Source organism: Taudactylus pleione, unplaced genomic scaffold (genome assembly GCF_031769625.1).
Source record: "Taudactylus pleione unplaced genomic scaffold, aTauple2 ptg000114l, whole genome shotgun sequence".
Lineage (NCBI taxonomy): Eukaryota > Metazoa > Chordata > Amphibia > Anura > Myobatrachidae > Taudactylus > Taudactylus pleione.
Window position 1 is genome coordinate 22,457,459 of NW_028284516.1, and position 25,006 is coordinate 22,482,464.

The 25,006-nt window shown below is 42.5% G+C and overlaps 1 protein-coding gene across 5 annotated transcripts in view; it reads left to right on the forward strand.

Moving 5' to 3' along the window:
• The window catches only part of STAU2 (staufen double-stranded RNA binding protein 2), a 316,613-nt gene that overhangs the window by 205,774 nt on the left and 85,833 nt on the right, over positions 1-25,006 (forward strand). For 3 of the 5 annotated variants that reach the window (XM_088471437.1, XM_088471439.1, XM_088471438.1), the window contains one exon: positions 19,859-19,972. The exons of the other annotated variants lie outside the window; for them this stretch is intronic. In XM_088471437.1, coding sequence (XP_088327563.1) covers positions 19,859-19,972 — 114 coding nt within the window. The remainder of the gene's footprint in view (positions 1-19,858; positions 19,973-25,006) is intronic. 5 annotated transcript variants of the gene reach the window in all.

Here is a 25,006-nt window from a genome sequence, read left to right on the forward strand (position 1 = left end):
GACCATGGGCCTCATTAAGTGTCTCCATATTTTAAACTGAGACCTATTCCCCTGAATTTTATGCTGGTTGCAAGGAAATGGATCAGTAACAATTGGTTGAATGAAGGAAGATATGAGTAACCACTCAGCGAAGGTATTATTGTTAGTAATGAGTGTTGGTTACTTTTTTTTTTATTAATGTCCACGCTGGCTTGAGGTGCAAAAGACAATACTGTACTCATTTTCCAGTGTAAACTGTTACACACTAGGACCATGTCGGCCCAATATGTAGTTTCCGGAATATTCGGAACAACATATTGGTTAGATAGTCCAGTGTGTACGGACTATCAGCGCTCTCCCGCGGTCGCATGCAAAATTGTCTGGTCGGCTGTGCTGCACGTCCAACCGAACGATACCGCATGCGGTGCCGTTGCAAGTAATGAAGGAGGAAACAAGGGATCATTCCGTTGTTAATTACATCGCCTGATGTGTACCCACGGTACAATATGTCGGGCCCACACACATCGCTAATTGTTTACCCTTCTTTTCTGCAATTTAATAATTGTGATGGATCTGTTAAACGCCAAATGTACCGTATATCTATTTTATGTAACAGTTGTGCGAGGCTTTGTGACAGTATAAAAAGCTCTGAAGCTGATGTGGAAATGCTCACACGACTATAAGACCTGCGTATCTGAATAACACGTTTAAGGTTGGTTTGCTTTTGACTTTAACTATCAGTAGAAGAATTACAGTTTAATTGCCTTATCCCAGTGAATTAGTGGCCACATTTTTATTTACAAGGGAAGGATGTGCCACAAATCTTCTCATTATTTCTGTGGCATTTACAGGTTTGCATAAATTCTGGGGAAGCATTAAACAGCATCATTAATCTTCCGTCCATACTCCAAAGTCTTGCCCGTTTAATACTGGAGATTTGCGAGGAAGACTGCTTCCAGGATTTTTATTGCCTGATGAATTTCTGTCCTGGCACAGAGGACTCCCGCTGTTGTCTGTATCTCCCAGAGCAAGTTTTGTATTGGGGAACATAAATATCACTATGTTTGACCATGTCTTTTTGCTGCTGCCTGACCCCACAAGCCCTCTCCCTCCATCTCATTTTTCTTTTCGCTTAATAAATGTGCATCGGTGAAAATAGGTGGTGCAAAACGTTTGCCAGGCTAAAGTTTCTTGCACAGTGTGAGCCCAAATCTCTAGAGCTCACGCCTGTTGCTTTTTTTTTTTCTTTTTAATTATGCTGATTTATCTCAGTTAATCCGCTGACATGAAAACAGAAAATGTAGATTAATACAGAAAGGATTCATTGCCAAGACAGCTAGAGGAACAATAGCATTCCTGGAGATGAGATCAAGTTACACCTCATTTGTTATCAAAAGAACAAAGTACTTTTTAATATGAATTACCATTAAATGTTTGATGTTTTGCATTTGCTAACAAAATGTGCCTGTTTCTACAGCGCTTTGTCAGTGCTGATAATGCAGTAATCACTTTTACTGTATTTGCATAGCATAGAAGAATATATAACAGTATATTTCATATAAATCCTAGCTCACTATCTCGTTAATGCCCACTGCACTGGTAGGCACTGTGCATAACAAATAGTGTATGCAATTGTTTTCAATATCTAAAATACATAAATATTTTTAAAATGTGTTAAAAAAAAAAAAAAGAGACATCTATTCAATATGAAATATTTTTTATTTATTTACTAGTTATTTATATATCGCACACATATTCCGTAGCGCTTTACAGAGAATATTTGCCCATTCACATCAGTCCCTGTCCCAGTGGAGCTTACAATCTATTTTCCCTACTACATGTACACACACATACATACACACTAGGATTCATTTTTGCTGGGATCCAATTAACCTACAATTATATATTTTTGGGAGGAAAACCGGAGTACCCGAAGGAAACCCACGCAATCACAGCGAGAATTTACAAACTCCACACAGTTAGGGCCGTAGTGGGAATTGAACCCACAACCTCAGTGCTGTGAGGCAGTAACGATAACCATTACACCGTCTGTGCTGCCAATAGGCACAGGAGCCTCACATTTGCTCCACTATATCAATATTAACATTGTCCATGCTGTTTGCACTTTGTAATACAGTATGTAAAATTTTAATGCTAACTCTGCAGTAAAAAATTCAGTGACAAATTATTATTATTATTTTTTTACCAATACGAAGATTAATTTTCGTGTCTCCGACGTACATGCTTATTTAACGTATATGTTTCATAAATGTGTACAGAATGTTTGTTTTTATTTTTTGCAATAACATGGTATATCCATCCCAGTGTTCAGATAATATTTTTACTTTCTATTCCAGAGTGGTTGCAGTGTCCGTGCTCCAGACCTTGTTAGTCATTGATTTAGGCCAACAATTCAGATTTATGAGCATGTTGGTCGGTTGGTGGCTTAGAAATTGTATCTTCTACAAAACAGTGCCGTTTACAAACCTGATACTGTGGATTGTATCCAATGATATTAATTTAGAAGATTACAGGTTGAGCCTCCCATATCCAAATATTCCGAAATACGGATTTTTTTTTTAGCATGACTGAGATAGTGACACCTTTGCTTTTTGATGGTTCAAAGTACACAAACATTATTTAAGGCACAAAATTATTAATTTATTGTATAAAATTACCTTCAGGCTCTGTGTTTAAGGTGTATATGAAACATAAATGCATTCTGTGTTTAGATTTCGGTCCCTTTCCCAAGATATCTCATAATGGTATTCAAATATTCCAAAATATGGAATATTCCGATATCCAAATCAACCCTGGTCCCAAGCATTTTGGATATGGGAGAGTCAACCTGTATAAATGGAATCAGTATGTAATACCGCTGGCCACATGGCAGGGGTGAAGATCCCAACAGCTGATTTTGGTAAGTACCCCTAACCCTCCCTCCCTTAGGGGTGCCTAACCCTACCCTCCCCACTAGTGCCTAAACCTATCCCCCCCTTCCCCGTAGCTTAAACCTAAGTCTCCCTGGGGGGGTGCCTAACCCTAACCTCCCCCGGGGGTGCCTATCCCTAACCCCCCCTTCCCCTAGCCTACACCTAACCCTCCCGGGGGTGCCTAACCCTAAGTCCCCCCCGGGAGCACTAAAACCTAACCCCCCACACCCTCCCGCAGCTGTCCGCGCCTGGCTTACCTTCGTTCGGTATGCCGTGCGTCGGGCTCCTGGCATAGGTCTAATGACAGGCGTCGGGATTTCGACGCCTGTCATTAGTACCCTCTGGGATTTGACAGTCGGGACGCCAGCGGTCTGCATTTCGACCGTCTTCTTCCTGACTGCATGCCGTATAAACCCCTAGGAGTAATGGGCGATTTTACATAAATCCAGCATTTTTTACATAGCCCTCCATTGAAGTTGAAAATAAAAGATTTAGGGTCATGGTTGAATATAGTGTTTTCCTGATAGGCTGCTAATTAGCCAGTACATAGGTAAGGTCTTTAGTTTTGTAATTAACAATTTGCAGTATAATATGCTCCTTTTGTGTTGGAACACACCCTGCTAACCATTGCTTTCAGAATGCAGGCTTGTCATATTAACCAAGGGAAGCAATTTTAATAGCTTTAAATTCGCCTCTGAGGTTTTCAATTTTAAGAGGAAATGTATTGTTGAGAACCTGAAGTTCATGAAGGTTTTTTAAAGACTTTGTTAGTGGAAGTCCCTATAGCGGGCACATTTCAGCCCCTTGCCTTTTTTGGCTTTTCGTCTGCCTTCATAGGGGTATGGTTCTAATATAAAAAAAAAAACCTAATATATTGATCCATTGTTTATAGTTTCCATATAGACCTTAATTGAATGATGAGAGAGAGACGTTCAGAGGCAGAGTTTATCCCCCCTCCCCCCCCAACAAAATGCACCACCCCCAGTGTGCCCTGAGTCCGTGCACTGGTAGGTTTGAGACTTCCCATTGAAGCACTCTTTGCTAATCACACTCTGGAAAGGCAATCCTAGGAGGAGGTGTTGTCTCTGGGACTGCCAGTCTAGACTGAGATTAGAATAGAGTGCTTCCAATGGTAAGCCTCTCCCATGCCTTTCAGTCAGCTTTAGTTGGTTTCTACGGGCTGCAGTTGATGCTGTGGCCCCTGGACCCAGAGGCAGGTGTGCACCCTGGACCCATTATAGATTTGCCCATGACCAGCTTCAATCCTTCGTTTAAGAACTTTATTGGAATGTTTCCTGCTAATTGTAATGATTGTTTCTTCTTCAGGGTCCATATGGATCAACAGGGATACATGAGGATAATGGGGTTGGAGTGATCCGTACCCCAAACAGTTGAGCTTTCAGCTCCCAGGATGCCTCTGGTCCACCTCCACATATACCCCGGCCACATACATTCAGTTGTTTGTTTGGTGTAGCAGGATTCAGAAGCACCTTTGTAACGGGACTGCTCAGGCAGTCCCCAAGCTTTTATTTTGTTTTATTTTATTTCTATGTTTTTGAGTTAGTGCTGAGCGTCTTATATTAAAAAACGCATGCACTGCGACTCCATCTACCAACGCCGGGCCACAACACCAGTAACGTCTCTGGTGATTTTGGTGGGTCACTGCAGAGCATGCTAGCAGCGATGCTAGGGCCTGGCCTGCAACCGCATGCACGGAGATGTCATGTAAGGCGATTCCTCGCTTATGGGTAATCGTGCGTGGCAGTCCTTGCTTCCAGTGCTGGAGACACACCGGAAGCTGCTGCAGTGAGGGCCTGGTGCGTACACGTCCTCACTATACCACCAGGGCCTTGTCGTCTGACGTCAGTGATCGGCAGCAGACGCTTCTGCTGCCATGAGGCAAGCATTCCCGGCCAGTTCATGCAGCTTAGGGGAGGTAGGCTCTCCCCCTCTACTCAGACGCAGATCCATCAAAAGTTTCCCGCGTCTGGGTCAATGGTATCCACCTATGACATGGTGGAATATGCTCAGTTCCACTCCAGGCCTCTGCAGAAATTGATCTCTTCCCGTGGAACGGACAGTATCATCTAATAAAGTCCCAGAGGATCTTTCTCACTTCGGAGGTTCATCTTTCTCTTAAGGATTCTGACTTTAAACCTCTATACGCTCCTGCCTATACCTTCTAAAAACCTGCCTATACCATCTAAAATTTACGCTATTTGCGTACGCAGTCATACAGTAAAATAAAGACTTTAGACCTTGAACATGTGTTTCCAAAGCACAAAGTATTATTTCAAGCAAAGTACAGTTAGTTACATGCTTTGATCTAAGTACAATTTAGCGCAAAGAATTTATACAGACCCAAGATACAGTTATACATACGCACGCGCTCTGGGACCAGATTCCGGCATCAGCAAGAAACCTCCATCAACAGCATCAGCATGAAGACTGGGGTCAGAACATACATATTTATACCCCCACAGAAATAGACTACACAATAGAGAGGTTCATTGCGATCCCATTGGTTCCCCATCACGTTGCTTCTGTTACAGGACATTTAACAGGTTGAGTCAAATGGACACAGACCAGCCTCCGACAGCTGGTTATCTCCGTTTTCCCGCCTCATGCAAATCTAGGCTGTTGGCTTTACAAAGTACATTTTGGTGCTTTTACTTTCTGCGGTCCATAAGTTGAGAATGCATGTTGCTATCTTCACACCGATGATACCGGGAAGCTGTTGAGAAAGTGCAGATCAGTATAACACCAAACACGGCTTATTTATCATGTATTAAACCTTAGATACTAAATAGCCTTTATTTCACAGCGTTTGTAATAAATGAACAAAACTTGAATCTTACACTTTAAAGCTATGGAACCTTTTATGTGAGTGTGCATTGTGTTAGGGGTTTGGGAAAAGACGCTAGTTAACTTGGGGCAGATGCGTCCGCACAATGCTAATAAACAGCGGTCGCATGCGGGGTATTATGCATTCGCTAATGTGCGACATGTTAACAGCGCAACTGTGTGTATTAATGTGTGTATGGGGTATGACAAAATATGCGATCGCCTGATGCTAATAATAGCATCGCCATATGTACTTAAGTGTGGGTTTATCTGAAATGGCGCTGGGCAGCCATTCGCAAAATGGTGTCTTGCAGATCTCATTTTCAAGATGGTGTCTTGCGGCCATTCGCAAGATGGCGTCGTTTTGATCTAATTTCAAGCTGATCTTGTCTCAGCCAATTATCCAGCTTCGATAGTCTCATGGTGGCTACAAAAGGATCATCTGGACAAAGGTCGCCCATTCTGTATTCCAAATTGTGTGTTACTCACCACGGACGCCAGTCTTCACGGATGGGTGGCAGTGACAGGTCATCACACTTTTCAGGGAAGATGAACAAGTCATCTGCCCATAAACATTTTGGAGCTTCGAGCAGTATACAAAGCACTCACTATGGCACAGGCCCTGCTCCAGGGCAGGCTGGTCAAGATCTAATCCAACTACAAGACCACTGTAGCCTATCTCAATCATCAGGAAGGCACGCGACGTCATGCAGCCATGAGGGAAGTGACAAACATTCTGGTTTGGGAAGAACGTCATCTTCCAGCTATCTCTGCAATATTTATACCAGGGGAGTTCTCAGTTGGGAAGCAGACTTCCTAAGTCATCAGGGCATACACGCTGGAGAGTGGGCTCTCCACCCGGGGTTTTTTCAACTCCTAGTGAACAAATGTGGCCTACCGGCTATAGGCCTCATGGCATCACTTCACACCCGTAGGGTCCCCAGGTACGGGTCCAGGACAAGAGACCCATCAGCCACCTTAGTGGACACACAGGCAGTAAGATGGAACTTCAAACTGGCCTATCTCTTTCTCCCAATTTCAATCCTCCCAAGGGTCCTCAGGAAATTCAAGCAAAATACTGGTGGCTCCTGCTTGGCCCAGATGTCATTTGTTTCACCGACATACGGAATCTATCCAGAGACCTTCCGTTTCCTCCGCCTCTATGGCAGGATAAGTTAGCACAGGGTCGCTGCCTACATCCGGACTTACACCGTCTGTCTTTTTAACGGTGTGGCTCTTGAGAGCCAAGGGTTTCTCCAGCTCTGTGATTCAAACGATGCTTAGGGCACTAAAACCTTTCTTTGCCCACATCTATTACAGAGTTTGGCACTCTTTTTGGTCAATGGTGTTCCAAAAGAAAGTATGACCCTACGGTTTTTAGGGTTTCCTGGATACTTTCTTTTCCCCAGGCTGGGTTAGACCTTGGTCTCCGCCTGGCCAACCTGAGTGTTTCTGCACTGTCAGTCTGGTTCCAGCGAAGGATTGCTTCCTTGCCAGATGTCAAAATTTTTTTTTACAGCGTATTCTCCGAGTTCAGCCACCCTTTGTCCCACCGGTGGCACTGTGGGATTTGTCTTTGGTTCTCAAGGGGCCACCGGCTCCCCCATGTGAACCTCTTGATTCTGTAGATTTGAAATGGTTAACAGCGAATACACTTTCTCCTCGCTATCTCTGATTTGGCAGTGCTTTCTTGTCACTCCCCATTTTTTTTCCACCAGAATAGAGCTGTTCTCAGCACAAGAGAGGGTTACCTTCCTAAGGTAGTGTCCCATTTTCATATGAATGAAGAGATTGTGGTTCCAGCTTTTCAGTCTTCAGACCTTTCTGTAGGTGAAGCCTCCCTGTATGTGGTTCGTGCTCTCTGTATCTATGTGGAGCGTACGATCTCGGTTAGAAAAGCAGATGCTGTTTTTGTGCTATATGGTTTTCACAAACAGGGATGGCCAGCTAACAAACACACACTGGCTAGATGGTTACGTATATAACTATCTGTCAGGTATACACATAGGCTGATCTCCATGTCCTGAACACGGCGACAGTACATTCTACCTGGTCTGTGGGGCCATCGTGGGCATTTAGTTGTGGTGCCTCTGCGGAGCAATTATGCAAGGCAGCCACATGGTCTTCGGTCCACACTTTTCTTAAGTTTTACGCCTTTGATACTTTTGCCTCTCAGGATGCTTCCCCAACCCTTAGGGGAACTGCTTTAGGACAACTCCATGGTATCCCTATGGACCCTGAAAAAGAAAATAAGAGTTATGGTAGACTTACCATTGACGACTTTCTTTCTTTGAAGTCCACAGGGCACCCACCCTGACGCAATTGGCTTCATTGGGTAATTTTTCTTTCGGGCACACATTCCCGCTTTTTTATGAGTTTTTCTGATGTATGATTGTTCTTCCTTCTCCTCTTTTCCTTCTCCTGCCTTGGGCTTGTTTACACAACTGAATACCGGGGGCAGGGTATATGTGGAGGAGGACCAGAGGCATCCTGGGAGCTGAAAGCTTAACTGTTTGGTGCCAGGATCACTCCAACCACATTATCCCCATGGTATCCCTGTGGACCCTATGGACTTCGAAGAAAAAGAGTTATCAATAATAAGTCTACCATAACTCTTTATTTTTATGGGATCTCATTTAGTAATGGGAAAACCAGGGCTCACTCTGACTGACGAGGGCATTAGTTAGTTGTGAAGACATTGAGTCACATTGCATGTGTAAAGCATTACATACTGTAGCAGACTGCTTTGTTCACAGTAGAATTAATTTTGGGAGCTGGTGCCATGTACAGAAGAGGCAGGGATCAAATTCTCAGACTGGGGATTAATTTAGGATTAACATAAAATAATAATAGAAGGACAGTAGCACCTAGAACATGGGCCATTAGTTATTCACTTTCTTAGAAGAGATGGCATTTATCTTCTATATGTTACTATGTTAGTATATTTTAGCTTTTTACATGTCCCTTGTTGTTTGCAGCAAACGGTGTCAAGTCTATTATTTTGCAGGTTGCCTAATCTAACCTCATTGAATGATTCTCTTTTAAGTTAGACAGGCTTTAAAAAGTTGCAAGAGAAGTTTTAGTACCTTCAATGGGAGAATACCTATCACCATGGCTCAGAGCCTTCTTATTGCCTTATTTGCAGCTTCAAGAATTAATAATTTCGTTGCTGCAAGTCAAGTATGTCTGCCTTAAGTGCTTTAGATGTCTGGTTATTGGAGGACTCGGGCAGATATAGATTTGGGGCAAACACGCCTACTAATGTGCATAGTATGTATCTGTATTGGCTGCATATGCGTCTGGTGTATGCCTTGTAGCAGACGATACACCTTCTGCAGGCGTATTTGCTGGTGTGCATGAGCCTCATTGGTGTGAACGCTCCCTTAATGAACATTGCCTATAGGAGATAAAAAAGCCAATTCACCTGCAGATTGAAAGGTTTGATCCGTGCAGATTACATGCGGGGCTATAATCGGGCTTTTGCATATGTTCACTTTCTGCGCCAACGCAGAGTGATATCCATGAAATACAACACAATCTAATCCAGTACTTTCTCTGGATCAGACTCCCTGTGAACATTTCATAAGAAGGTCTAGGACTAATCAGTATGGGAGAGGGACTAGAATGAAATTGTTTTAAATAAGTTTGTGTTCTGTCTGGTCAGGCTCGTAAGGAATCTTAAACCTAACCTTGATTTTCCTTTTATGGGATGTAGTTTGGAAGCCGACGGTCCAAATCCTGACCGCCGGCTTCCAGACTTTGCAATGAAATTGTTTTAAATAAGTTTGTGTTCTGTCTGGTCAGGCTGGTAAGGAATCTTAAACCTAACCTTGATTTTCCTTTTATGGGATGTAGTTTGGAAGCCGACGGTCCAAATCCTGACCGCCGGCTTCCAGACTTTGCAATCCTGGCGTGGTACTAATGACAAGTGTTGAAAACCCGACGCCTGTCATTAACCAGACGCCGGAAGACCGGCGCCCGGCATACCGAACAAAGGTAAGCCGGGCGCGGGCAGCCGCGGGAGGGTGGGGCCGCGGGTTAGGTTTAGGGCTCTCGGGCGGACTTAGGGTGAGGCACCCCCTGGGAGGATTAGGGTTAGGCGCTTGGGAGGGAGGTTAGGGTTAGGCACCCCCTAAGGGGAGGGTTAGGGGGGGAATAAAGTTAGCGATGTTTACCTTAGGGACGATCAGGATTTTCACCTTTGCCAGGCTGCCGCTGCGTCCAGCGGTAATACCTACTACACTCCTTTTTATAGCTGTTCACTATGGATAGGGTATAAATATGGCTAACCTGGTTGGTTATATTTTAGGATTATTCCTTTAAGAGTGTGGCCCCAACACAGACAGTGACATTAGAACTAAATTCTGATTACATAATGCTTTTAGGTAAATGAGAGTTTAATCAATATAAACTTTAAACCTATTTATAGTTAGTATTCCGTTTCCAGTTGTGTTTAATCGTATCTGAAAGAATGCTAACAGGGTAGGTTTTGGGTTACTATCTTATATACTGGGCCCAAAGGAGGCCTGCTTCAGTGGCTTACACTGAGAACGTGAGACTGGACCCCATCTGTTTCCACATTTGTCAAGTCTTTAATGGCTATCAGTGGAAGGATATTAGATTGTAAAATGGGTAACAAATGCCAAGAAGTATAAATGTTGATCGTACACTTGGTTAAGTAATGATGTCTGCCAGATTGAGACTTTTTTTTGGTATCTAAAGGAATTTTACATGCATAAAATTATGAATGGTCAAAACAAGTGCATCCAGAAATGTATGTCATCCATTGGTGGCCTGTGCTTCATAAATGTAGAGCCTGAAGTGTTGTGTAGAAGTGACCTAATACATTTGTTTAGACATATTCAATGAATTAGAGAAAAGGCTGCATTATTCAGCTTGGTCATTTATGGCAGATTTCCTAACACATGGACATATGCACTAGGGTTAATTTATTTTGTCAGAAGCCAATTAACCTACCAGTATGTTTTTGGAGTGTAGGAGGAAACCTGAGTACTGGAGGAAACCCACATAAGCACGTTAAGAACATACAAATTACACAGAGTGCCTTGGTTAGGAATTTAACTCATGACCTCAGGTTTGTGAGGTAGTAATGCTAACAAGAAGCGGAACTTCCGGAGGCAGTGGAGTCACTGGCCTCCGGGCGCCTGCTGTCAGAGGGCACCAGGGGCACACAGATAAATCCACCTATAACCGCTGCCAGCAAATTGCAATACACAAAAATATAATTATTGAACCAACCACCGACCGTGACTGAAGATTTGTGACGTGGCAGTCAGAGGAGCGGCAGCATGTAGAAGTGCAGGTAGACACAGCCAGTACCCAGAAGACCCAGTAGTAGGTAAGCTGGAGGGATGTGGAGGCAGGAGCTGAAGAGACACTGTAAGGCTTGCTTGAGAGACAGTGGAGGGCTGGCAGGAGAGACAAGACGAAGGCTTGATACATCTCCCCTAGAGAGAGACAGTGGGGGGAAGGTGAAGGAGAGGTGGAAAGAAAGAGAGAAAAGGGGGGAGAATGAGAAAGAGGTGGGGAGAAGAGAACAAGGTGGGTGGGGGTGGAGACAGAGTGAATAAATAAAAGCCAGGGCGTTACAACTAGTAATACATATTTCTCTAAATCATTATGGCCGCATCTATTATTAATGGAGTATAAATAAGTAAGAACTTGGAGGAAGTCTGATCACCATTGATCTAGGTTTTCATCTTTAATGTTGGACCCACAAAGGACACTGCCTGGCTTTGTACTGCTTGGATCACGCTGTTCCGTTGTGCAATGTGTCAGTCAGTCTTACAAGTCTATGGTAAGAGTAGTACATGAGGAAAAAAGAACCCGGAGGAATATTACAAAATCTGACCTAGCTGTCCTTTCTTGCTTTTATCTGTCAGCAGCAAGCCTTCCCTGGTATATACAGCTATACATCTATATTCATGATCTTATCTGGGCAGGGACAGATAAAAGAGAGGCGATACATAGAGGGTCACTCCTGATAAGGCACAGCTGGTGTAAATGGATGTTTTCATCAGTAATTCACAAGTACTCATGTTCTGGGTATTAATATTCCATATATGCAGTGTCTTTAGTTTTCCGTAGAGGAGCATGCTGCATATCCAGCCTGTTATCAAAATGTTGCCTACAAATACAATATTATTGTTCTGAAGGGTGTGCAAAGATTTTGACTAAAACTAAAGTTTTCTAAGTTTGCAATTATTACAATAACGAGTTGATATTGCAAGTATTTAACAATCACAGATGTAAAAGTACATCTATCATTGCACACAGTAATAGTAAACAATCTAATGCTAAATTTGTAATAGTGAGAATGCACTCAGTTACTATGGACAGGGCCAGACTGGCCATCTGGCACTTCTGGCAAATGACGGATTGAAACCCTGACAGAACAGCTCCGCCTCCTGGGGCACTGCTCGGCCGGGATACTGAGAGTCGGGCTTGTGTGGCAATGCCACACCCCCATGTGGTCAAGCCACACCCCCATGCGGTCAAGCTACACCCTGACCGTCAAGGCCACTCCATCTTTTTGCGAGTGCTTGCTCCTTCAGCGCACAAATCAGGGATTCAGACTGGCTTCTGCTCAAATGAATATGTGCAAAAGTTATAACCATGTGGTTTTCTGTAAAATAGTTCATGCGTTTATACGGGTTCGGTTTTACTCGGTTCTTATCGCCACTTTACCGCAATTTCGGTTCTATTTCATTCGCTATCCAAAACACGTGTTCGGCGATAGCCAATAAAAAGTTCCGAGTAAAACCGAACCCGCTCACCCTTTATACATTGTTACAAATATTGCTTTGTGAAAACAAGATATTTTCAACTGTTGTGTAGTGTAATATGCAAAATGCTATTAAACATAGTTTATTGTATTGTAGTTTTTGTTAATTTTCAGCTTTAATTAGTCACAGGTCATGTGAAGCTGTTGCAAATTGTAGTAATCCATATTTTATTTATAGTATTGCAGATCAACATTGAAAATAATGTATATGTAACTCTGCAAGAAGCATCTCTCCATGTCTGTGAATAAGATGCAATATTTCATTGCAATTTTTTATGTTTTTTTTTTTTTTTTATGGAAATTTTTAGGGGAAGTTTGAAAGCTACAAAAATGTTACCAACAGTAGGGCTCCACTCTTCGCCATTCCACTAATACCTTTTTCAGATTATGAATGCTGGGTCTGACTCAGGACTTTGAACAAGGGTCCAACTTGGATGTAACCAGGGTCAGACCACGTTCACACTGCACCTTGGACCCGGGTTGTTCCCGGGTCAGCCTTGCAGAATCTATGGATCTCATCAAAAATGCCCTTTTTCACACTCACAAAGATGAGGTCACAAAAGAGGAGATGAGGACTGCTCACGGCATTGCAGCAATCATGGCCGACGGATTACTGCTGTGTAGCCTGGAGTTCCTGAGTGTTTGTGCTTTACTGCTGTTTGATGCAACTGTGCAGCATAGTGTACAGTTATTTTGTGAGGAGGATGGGGCAATTTTTTCTGGGAGGGCTTGGAGTCGACACCAATATTTACGCAGGAAGAGAGCCCTCATAGCATCCAGCATAACAACCATCCTGAAATTGAACATGCTGCTGTCTCTGCTGTGTGTTCCTAGGCTCTGCCTGATGACATCATGTCAGAGTGCCTCAGGAAGCTCCAATCAGCTGCGTTTTTTGGGTCCAACCTTGGTCACTTACCCGGGTTGAAATACTTATATTTTTTTTAGGATCCATTCACACTGAGCCGCGACCCGGCAATAACTTCAGTTATTGTTGTATTCTGAAAGGGGTATAATACTTACATTTTCTATTATATCTATGGCCCCGCTTCAGAGATGTATGCTAATGCCATTTCAGCTGCGATACTGTACGTAGCTGCTGTGTTAAAATATGCAAATGTTGCAGACGATGGGAGATGCATCGAGACTCCTACCTCTGACTTTGCAAATCCAAGCTTCCGGTTCCAAAAACGCAGCATCGATTGCAGATCATTCGATTATCGGACTTCTGAGTAACCATATGGTCGTGCAGAATGGACGTGGGAACTGAGACACCAGATCCATTTTTAGTGCAAACGGGATTGCAGACTGGTTGGGTACGGGATGCCGGTGCTTGGGATCCTGGCGGTCAGAATCCTGGTGTCAGCATCCCGACAGGGTTAGGATACCGACACCCGTCGGTCGGTATCCTGACCCTCCCCCTCTCTCTACCCTAACCCTCCCTCCCCGGTGCCTAAACCTAACCTTCCCCTCCCTGCACCCTAATTCTCCCCCTAGTGTCTAACCCCTAACGATAACCCTCCCCCTTACCTTAGTACTTCGGAACTCCGGTGCAGGCATTCTGAGCCACTCCACCAAATGCACCTTGACAATCACACTGCCTGTAAAAAGATGCTGCGAGAGACTACGCTAATGTACCTTCACGCATGCGCAGTGTGACTTGGATGCATACGCAGTTTACTCATAATCACTCAACTGCAATTTATTGAATAGCGCTACCTACGATTATTATTATTATCATTTATATGGCGCCACAAGTGTTCTGCAGCGCCTTACAAAGTACATAAACAAATAGGTTGATTTACATTCACTTACAGTACAGTACAATACAATACAGGACATGGATAATATACATTGCTACATTCGCTACCATAACACCTAGATAAGCAACAATGCAAAGCAACCAAGTGTTAGGTGCCCTGGTAGAGAGTCAGAAGTAGATGAAGGTAGAGTAAGGAGAAGCACAAGAGGGTAGAGGGCCCTGCTTATAGGAGCTTACATTCTAAAGGGGAGGGACAGACATACAGGGGTGACACAGATGGGGTGGGCAAGGAGGAAGGATTATGTAGCAGCAAGTTAAGATGAGAGCTGGAAGGTTTTGATGAAATAGTGGGTCTTGAGAGCCCAATTGAAGAGAGGTGGAGAGTCTGATGGGAAGCGGGAGAGAGTTCCAAAGGTGGGGAGCAGCGCGGGCAAAATCTTGGAGGTGGGAGGAAGTAATCAATTGGCATGAGAGGCTGCGTGCATTTGTTGAATGAAGAGGGCAGACAGGAGAGTGAAGGGAGATGATATCAGAGATGTAAATGGGAGAGGAATGGCGGAGGGCTTTGTAAGTGAGTGTCAGAACCTTAAATTGTGTTCTAAAAGGGAAGGGGAGCCAATGGAGAGCTTGTAGGAGAGGGGAGGTAGATGCAGAGCGTTTTGAGAGGAAGATGAGCCGAGCAGCAGCACTGAGGACAGACTGGAGAGGGGAGAGAAGGGAGTTGGGGAGGCCAGATAGGAGGTTACAGTAGTCCAATCTGGAGATGACCAATGAGTGTATGAGGGGTTTAGTGGCATCCTGGGTGAGAAAGGGTCTAATCTTGGAAATATTTTTAAGATGAAAACGACAGGACTCCAAGACAACTCCAACTTGAAAACTCCAAGACAGCGCACTTTGGGGCTAGAGGAGATAGTTGTGCCATCAATTGATAAAGAAATGGTCGGAAGTGTGGTTATGTAGGGGGGTGGGAAGATAATTAGCTCAGTCTTAGACATATTAAGTTTAAGAAATCGCTGGAAGAGATGGCAGAGAGACAGTTGGAGACACGAGTGAGGAGAGAGGTCAGGGGAGGAAAGGTAGATCTGAGTATCATCAGCATAGAGATGATATTGGAGGTCAAAAGAGCTGATGAGTTCACCTAGTGAGGATGTATAGAGTGAGAAAAGGAGAGGTCCAAGAACAGAACCTTGGGTAACACCTACTGCAAGAAGCTGTGGGGGAGAAGAGGAGATAGAGAAGGATCGGTCAGAGTGGTAGGAGGATAGCCAGGAGAGGGCACTGTCACGTAGACCAAGGGAGTGAAGGATTTGCAGGAGGAGAGGGTGGTCCACAGTGTCAAAAGCAGCAGAGAGGTCAAGGAGAATGAGTAGAGAGTAGTGGCCCTTGGATTTAGCAGCAAGGAGGTAATTGCTTACTTTTGTGAGGGCAGTTTCAGTGGAGTGGAGAGAACGGAAGCCAGACTGAAAAGTGTCAAGGAGGGAGTGGGAGGAAAGAAGAGTGGTAAGGCAGTTGTAAACAACACGCTTAAGGAGCTTGGAGGCAAAAGGGAGGAGAGAGATGGGACAGTAGTTGGAGAGAGTGTTAGAATCAAGGGTAGGTTTTTTTTAGTATGGGGGAGACAAGGGCATGTTTGAATGCAGACGGGACAGTGCCTGATGATAGGGAGAGATTAAGGAGGTGGGCAAGATGGGAGCAGGCAGAAGGAGAGAGGTAGCGGAGGAGACGTGAAGGGATAGGGTCAAGGGGAGAGGTGGAAGGGGGGAGGACTGGATGAGGGACATTACTTCCTCCAGATACAGGGGAGAGGAAAGTTAGAGCCGGTAAAATGGAAGGAGAGGGGTGATCTGGGAAAGGTGGAGGTGGATAGCAGGGGGACTGCTGGGATATGATGTCCTGACGTATGGAGTCAATTTTAGATGTAAAGTAGGTAGCAAAGTCAAAGGCAGAGAGCGAGGAGGGGAGGCGAGGAGGGGGTGGGCGGAGGAGGGAGTTGAAGCTCTCTAACACTCCCCCCAACTTGCAGGGCTGTGGGTTCCCTGCCAATGACTCCTGCAGGTCAGAAGATCACTCTGACCTTATCAGAGCAATGGTTCTTCACTCTATTCTACTTTGGTTTATACCCAGCAAAAGGGGGAACCTTAATCAGGGCGGTATTAGTTTATAACATTGGGTAGAGGCTCAGGTTTCTTCTATTCGAAGACTGTGTTAGATATGTGCACCCAACTATATCACATTAAACTTCCTTGCTGTGAAATCCTGGACCAGAAGCCACTAGTTGTGCAGAAGGGGAGTGTTAGGTAAACTTTAATATTAGTTGGAGTCAGCCATTAAGTCATATGTCTGATAAAATAATAGGCACTAATCCACTATATCTCTTTGCTATTCACAACCTATGACAGTTTTAAACCCTTGTCTTTGGTGCAGTGACCATCCATATTTAGTAAGGTCCTGTAGATTGTGTTTTGCGATTTTCCACGTTAGCGGAAAGGATGTAGTTTGGCATATCTGTAGGTGCGAGTTTGCATGCAGTTTCATGGAACGTGTTTCCCTACAATTTGCACAGATTTCCTTTCTCATCTTCCCCAAAAATCCATCAGCATTTCCTGGAAATAGAAAGCCAGTGGATCTTTAGAGAACAAAATTAGATAACAGAACCCGATCTATATGGGTTACAAGGTAAATTTCAGTGTATCATTTGAAATATCTTTTATACAGAGAGCATCAATGCATGTGGGAGCACAGACCGGACCACAGAAGCATTCGCTAATAATAGCGTAGGTGTTACTGGAGAAACAGAGCTGGTGCTAGTTTTATATTAGTTTGATGCCTCTAATGCTAAAATCCAGATCCCATACCTCTACTTCTATTCTATTTTGCTTTATATATACACACAATACTGTACAGGTTCCGTACAGGAAAATGTTCTAGGTATGTAACGGTTGCGGTAAATTGCACTGTGTAGAATTATGTGATGGAAACTCCCACTTTGCACCCATTCTAAATGTATGTTGATGCACCTGTAGACAATATTTTTAGCCCACATGTAAATGAAAAGGAGCTTATTTTTAAAAGAAAAAAATAAGTCTATCTTAGAGTAATGGATTGTAAAAATCTTGTTTCATTCTAAGGACAAAACTGAAGCTATGACGGTGAATTAATTTTAAGTGCTTTGCAGAGAGGTACTTTATTCAGAGGATGAGTCTCCGGTTGTTCATATCCTACAGCTTCCAGCACAATCACTGCAGTGTCTGACTTAGGAAAACATACCAAATATAAGAGGGGCTTAGCCTTCATTAAGCTGCCTGGTAATAGTTTGGATCATTTATGTATGGCATGAAGTGGCTACCATTAGAATACCAGGCCATAATTTTGAAGTAAAATGAAGACTATCCATGAAACCCAGTGCACATCCAACTTTCCTTTTTCTTGTGTAGTTTAGGAAATTAAATCAAATGTTATGGGGTGGCGGAGAGGACATATCAAACTGCTCAGTAGTCAAACCTAGGGCCTTGATCATATGGTGACTTGTTATTATGGTCAGCAGATGATAACATACACAGGTTGACTGCCGATAAGATATACTGACATGAGATTTGACTAAATGTGATAATTCTTTTTTAAGATGATTTGAAATGCAGGTGTCATTTTAACAAAACTTTATCACCCATGACTCTTTGGTAATTCCGATTAAAATTAGCATTCTTACAGTAGCAGGGCTTAAGCCTACTGAACATTTTTAAATCATTTTTGAGGAAAAGTTAGACCAGATAATACCGTTAGCTGATTTGTCTATTTACGAAGTGTCTCAAGTATACGCAATACATACACGCTTCCCACTGTCCTGTGGTTCCAAAATGGGTACTGCGGCAGGCCACATGCAAGGGTGCCATGGGTTGGTGGTCCTTAACCAAATCAAATTATTTATGGTCAATGTGCTAGTCAAAATCAAAGCTGGCAGCTGCCAATTATATAATATGTGGACAAACAGAAGTGCAATCTTGTCCACCACCACATAATTGACCCTCAGGGTGACTTGTAAGTACAGTTTACTTTAATTTCTCAATAAGAAACTTTGGTCCTAGGGTTGCCGTGAAAAAAAAGCTTAAGCTATAGGGAGCCGTGATTCGAGAAAGTTAGGGAATTATTGCCTCTTTCTGTACACGCAACAGCACTGGTAGGCCAGTCTGTGTACTTCTTACCTGGTTATTATTAGAGACATCTAGTTGTGTGCAGTAGAACACTATGAGATCTTATATAATTGTGATGCAGTCTGTTCTGTCCTTGTCTTACAGCGCCTGTTCATGAGTATTTGATCCTTAAGGAAGTTAATTAAACCAGATATAGATCTACATGGGTTGGGTACGGGATGCCAGTGGTCAGAATCACAAAACCTGCTTCCCGACAGGGTTAGGATACCGACCGACTGGTGCCTAAACCTAACCTTCCTCTCCCTGCACCCTAAACCCAACCCTCTCCTAGTGCCTAATCCTAACCCTGCTACTTACCTTCGGGATTCCGCCGGAGCCCCAATCCCTGCGCTCGGGAACATGACCGAATCCCATCTACATCTTACCTAGAACTCTTGTGAATTACACATTATCCCATGAATGTATATAAACTGGACACTAGGATCACTGTCCAAATTGACTATGATGTAGCCTACACAAATGGCCAAATCTGACATTTTAGATGCCCCAGCAGATTGAGTTTCATTAGCTAAGTTGGACAATGACCCCAAATACTGTACCATTCGACATCTGATGGCTCACATGGGGATTGGTGACCACATTGAGACCATACACACAGTGTTTATGCAACTTATTAGGTCCTAAATAGCCTACTTGGCCAATAATAGTAAGTCTAAAAATAGTATGTCCCTACCCTGGAGGAAAAAGTGGTTAACAAATAGACAGATGTGTACAGTACCTAAGTAGATAATACATCTGTTACAATACAAATGTTTGGTGTTCCTATAAACATTGTATTGTAGATTTAGCTATATATTTGTGGGTTCCGCTTATAATCAATAATCATTGGCAGAATCCTATAAATGCATATTTTATTTCTCTATTACTGCACATTTTCCAATAAAATGTTATACAAACAAAGCCCTAGATGTCTTTGGAAAACATACAAATATTAATAAAAATACATCATCAATATATCAAATAGATTTCTGCAGTTCCACTCATGTGTTGGTAGTATATAGTGTTTTAACAATTTACTTTGCATATTTTGTAAACTGGTCAAAAATTCACATTAAGATCGACTGTGATTACTCTGCAATGCTACTGTATTTTTTATGTTTCTAATTACATGAAAAATATAAGAATTACCCCCCTTCTCGCCACCCTTTGCCACATTTGGTATAATTTTAGGCGTGAACTATGTTTTGATGTGAGACACTATTGCTAGTGATGTTATTTCACTTGTATTTGAACATGATATTTGTTCCTACAAGACTATCTCAGAGTTGTACTGCCGTGCCTAGATATGGTTCGTAGTTTCATTTTTATTTTTTTTCGGTTCTTATCGTAGGTAAATTACCGAGATAGGCAAAATGGGAAAGATTTCCTGACGTGCTTGACTCTATCACCGGTGCAGATGACATTCCATGGCATTGGTAACTCTGTGGAAGCCAGTCATGATCAGGTAAACGTAGTTTCTTGTTCTGTGTTATTTCCAACAGAAGAATAACTACACGTTACCAAATACAGAGCTTGTTCTTTCTCGCTCCCTTCTGCCATGAAAAACAAAAACATTCTTTTTTTTCCTTCTTGTGGTTATATTAAGCCAACTTCTTTTAAACAATGAATGTAAATATTTGTTTCTAATCTAAATAATTTTGTATGATTGCCAACACATTTAGCGTTAAGGGGGATGGGCACAGAAACATTAGAGGACATGTGGCAAAAAGGAGTTCCCCAGTATTAGTAATGAGTGTCACATGATCAGCTCACACCATGGGTCACCTAGCTCGGCTGGGGTACGTTCCTATTGCTGTGTTCCAAGGTCAATCATAATAAATATGGTAGTGTAGGAGAGAGCTTCCTTTTTTATCTAAATGGCAAAGATTTAAATAGATAACAGTGAAAGGCAAATCAAATAATTATTGTATGACTTAAAATATAAGGTATTGAGCTGTTCAAACACGCGCAGTGCTTACCGAAAGCTCTACAGTTAATGTGCTTGTTCAGCATAGAGGAGGAGTTCCCTTTAGTTCTGACGGTGCTCCATATCCTATACCCTGCTTTAGTAAAATCCCTGAAGTCAGCGAACATATTTTTCAGGCTAGAAGTAGCACGATTAAGACCTAGTGTGGTCATAAAGTTCCAGAATCCTTATAGTCCAAAGATAGGGCCTGATTCACTATGGATCGCTATTCTGATTATACGCACGCAAAGCAATTACTAATATCAGCAGTGATATGTAAATGTTTGCATTCGCATTGCGATCGCAGCCTGACATAAGGACGTCCACTTGCCCTTACTAACATCCATATACTTGGCCAATATAGAAAAACAATCAGTAACATTGGACAGTTAATGAAGCCCAGACCTTGCTCAGGAATTGCTTTTTTCAGCGCATGCTATGAGGCCTCAGTCGGCATCTGGTAAAGCAGATCGCAGTGGCTAATTTATGCACGTCCATGCAAAGGCGTTGAAACGCTCAGGCACGCCTGCATTCTGTCTATGTCGACATTTATACATCAACTCCTCCTTAGAAGCATTCTGTCTGTTGCTGCTTGTGTCCAGTCCTCTCTTCATGATATCATGTGGAGGGCTTCTGTAACATGTGCTTAAAAATAGGATTCATGTTACAAGCAGGAGGTGAAAATGCGCACCTGTGCTCGGGGAGATCTAGGGTAATACATTTCAGTGTACTTTTCTGTGGTTGCTAATATATATATTATTTTTTAGAACAATTTTATTAATTTTCATGAACTGTCATGAAAGACGTATACAAAAAATACATGTGAACATTAGATTAAGGATTGACCATAATAGCAGACATGGTAAAAGACAGACGCATATTACAACATTGTAAGGATATCATACAATCTGCTATAAGTATTAGAAGGACTAACACACAATGATCACACTTGAAAAACAAAAGTGTTTATAGTATTTGGTGGGGGGTAAAGAGGGGAGAGGAAAAGACACACGAGGATAAAAAAGGTAATTACGAGCACAAGGCAGCAGAATACATCTGGCAGCAGACTGAAGTATATGGGGTACAATTTCTATATGTTGACCAATTGGTGTAAACAGCTGAAGTGAGAATATGGATCTAACCTTCCGCCTCTATACGTCTCAAAAGGAACCAGGTAGTCGTCTCAAATAATTTGTGTACCTTAGCCTGAGTGGAGTTATCTAACTGATCAATAAATATGCCCCATTTCTTGTGGAAGCGAACGATTCCCTTTTCAACATTAGGCAAATATATATTTTTTAACAATTTTTGTTAGCTTTACCCTAGCTAATGGATGTAAATTAATAAATAATTTTTTTTAATATGTTACCAAAATACACCACTATGGGGCAGATAGTAATAGCTGCAGGTTGAGTCACGCAATCTGTTCATGTGGGTAAAATCCTTGGAGCTATTCAGTTACAGACCCTAAAGTAGAACCTAGGCAGCAGTAAATTCTTATTTACAATTGTCAAGTTCCACTTTAACTTTGTTATTCCGCAGAATGTTATATTGCACTCTATTTGCAAGTTATTATTTCACAGAACTTATGGATAGGCTAAACTATTGAATCGTTCTTCGGTGAGGTGCGTTCTTCGGTGAGGTGCGTTCTTCGGTGAGGGAACACTTAAGGCCAAATTTCATCAGACACTCCCCCAGCTTCCCAACCTATTTACCCCCCAACCATATTCCTCCTAACTCTCCAGGCTCTGCAATACTCAACTCTGCTCCCCTCTCTTGTATGTGTCCACCCATAGCCTCTCTAGAATGTAATCTCTTGCGAGAAGGACCCTTTCTCCATCTGTGGTCTCTACGTAATACATAAAATGTGCATTATAATAATGTATATATGCAAAGTGTCTGGTGTGATCACCTGTGTACTGTATCATTTTGCTGTATGTCCCACTATGTACGGTGCTACGGAACCCTTGTAGTGCCATTTAAAGAAAATAAAATAATCATCTATAAAATGTAATGACTTCAGTAGAATTTGCTTTAGGATGAAAGACTGACCAAGGATACCAGAGATAATTAAATTGTTGTGCTTCAAATTGTAAGCTCCTTGGGAGAGATGCATCTCTCAGATTGCACCTAGCATTGCTGCAGCTTATTTCAGAGAAATGATGTTCTTTGACGGCCTAGTTTGCACTTAAATAACACTATTAGAGCCGCTTTGAATGGCATATTTTGGTAGCTTGCATAATGTGTTCTTTTTTTCTCAACTCTGTCTCATTAAGTAAGATTGTGCTCCTTTGTGCTTGATTTCAGAAGCGTTAAATGAGTTGTTTACATTCCCATTCTACACACAGGGATACTATTGGTTTGGTGTATCCCAAGCCGAAAATTCTGAATTTTATTTTGGAAATCATATACCTTGAAATTAATTAAACACCACTAACTCACAGTCTGTGGATGCGAGAGCCTGAACTTGAAATCCAGTTCTTACTGACTAAATTAGTACATACAGCGCTTTGCTGATTGCTCACTTAGCAAAGAACTGTAATAAGTTTATAATCCTATATGGGAAAGTGCCATTTGCCTGTCTTAGTTCTTGCTAGCTAATCCCCCATGTTTTTTATGTTTAGTTGATCTTGTATAGTTTCAATTATTATCATAATCATCTCTGGCGTGAATCTGTCTGACTACTGCAGAGAACCATGTCTAGTATTAATGAAGGAATTTTTTGCTGTCCTAGTTGTTCTAGCAAAAGGATGCCAATTGGACGCACCAGCTACTTCTGCTGATTAAAATGATAAGCGGCATGCCTATATTCTATGTGTGACTACGGGTGCATCTGCATGCAAAATGCTACGTTACAGTGTCACAGTTGCTGACTCTGTAACATAGCATTTCGCATGTAGATACAATACACTCGCTCTGGCACACAGAATATAGGAATGCCGCCTATCATTTTAATCAGCAGAAGCTGGTTGTGTGTCCTATTCAAATCAGTCGCACGCCGCTAATGTGTTATGTGTAACGCGACTTGTAGCGCACAGAGGATAGATGTAACAGTTTGTTACCGTACTCATGAGAAAATGTAGATATGATGTGACTAGCCATTAAGTGTTCTGTGTATACCGATTTGTTGTCAGGAGGTATCACTGTTGGTATTATTCCTGCCCATGGACAGTTCTATATTTATACCAGCGGTGATGACAGCAGGAGCTCCATGAGATTTATTTTATATAAAGAACACTGTGAGAATAGGGGTCTAGTAGACAGCCCCCCTCTTTCCTTGTGCCTGTAATGGAGACAACAAGACCAGGAAGAGATTGAAAGCACAGAGCCTTCATTGAACGATTGTAGATGCAGCTGACTGGGCAGAATGTACTAATGATGACAGTGGTTCATGTCTTTAATTTGAGATGTTTCCTAGAATCTCACAAGTGATATTTGATAGCGAGGTCTTTAGTGTCGTCCTATTCCTCGAATTAGGTGGTAAACCTGTCATTTATTGATGTTAAAGATAAAAGGGGCAACCCAGGTATATTAACTTTATTAAATCTCAGAGGATGGGCTCTGAAACTTCACTTTTATGTCAGCCAGCAGTGCAGAAGAAGTTTGACATGGGGGATTGAAGCAAATTGAGCATATTTTAGTAGAATAAATGACATAGCCCTGCAGCATTTGGAAGTAATTACACCACAATAAGTTTAGCTTTTATAAAACTCTGTAAATTTTGAGTGGCAGCGAGTACTTTGCCAGCTTTATTACTGTTGTGGTCATTTCATTTGTGTTAATGACATGGACAATACTTTATATGTTCTGCACGCTTTAGAAAGCTTTGCACTCAGAAAAAAATGCATTTTTAATACATTTGGGGCCTGATTTAGATTTGTACCCAGTGCCAATATTTAAGCAAATGGAGCGATTCTTTGCCACTGTGCATGCGTCTGACTTGCACTTTGCATGTGTGGAGGTACAGTAACGTAGTCGCACGCTGACGATTCTTTGTTCGCAGCGCAATTGTCAGGCACTGAGCGTTTGGGGGAGGCAACGGAGTGTCGGCTAAAATATTGCGGCAGCAACAGCGTACAACTCTGAATGAGTCCATCTGCAGACTGTTTATTATTTGATATGTGACACTTGTATATCTGTGTGCATCCGTCTGTATATGAAGCACAACGGAACTTGGAATGAAAAAGGGTGAACGCTACATTGTAGCACTTCGTATACATATTCAGAGACTCAGTTGCACACAGAATATACAAGTGTCCATATCAAATGAATCAGCACAGTCTGCTGGTGCATCCTAGTCGCAACGCATTGCAACTTAAGCTGGGTACACACTGGAGCGATGTCGACCCAATTTGCCACTTTGTAACGACAAATCGCTTGCATCGCTCAGGCTGTACCGGCGATTCCACGCTTCCCTGGTCACAAGGTTTGATGTAGCGCACATCAAACCTAGCGATATCGCTAGCGACCTATAGTAAGTTAATGAAGGACGGAACAGTGATCATTCCGTCATTCGTTAACTCGTTTTAGTGT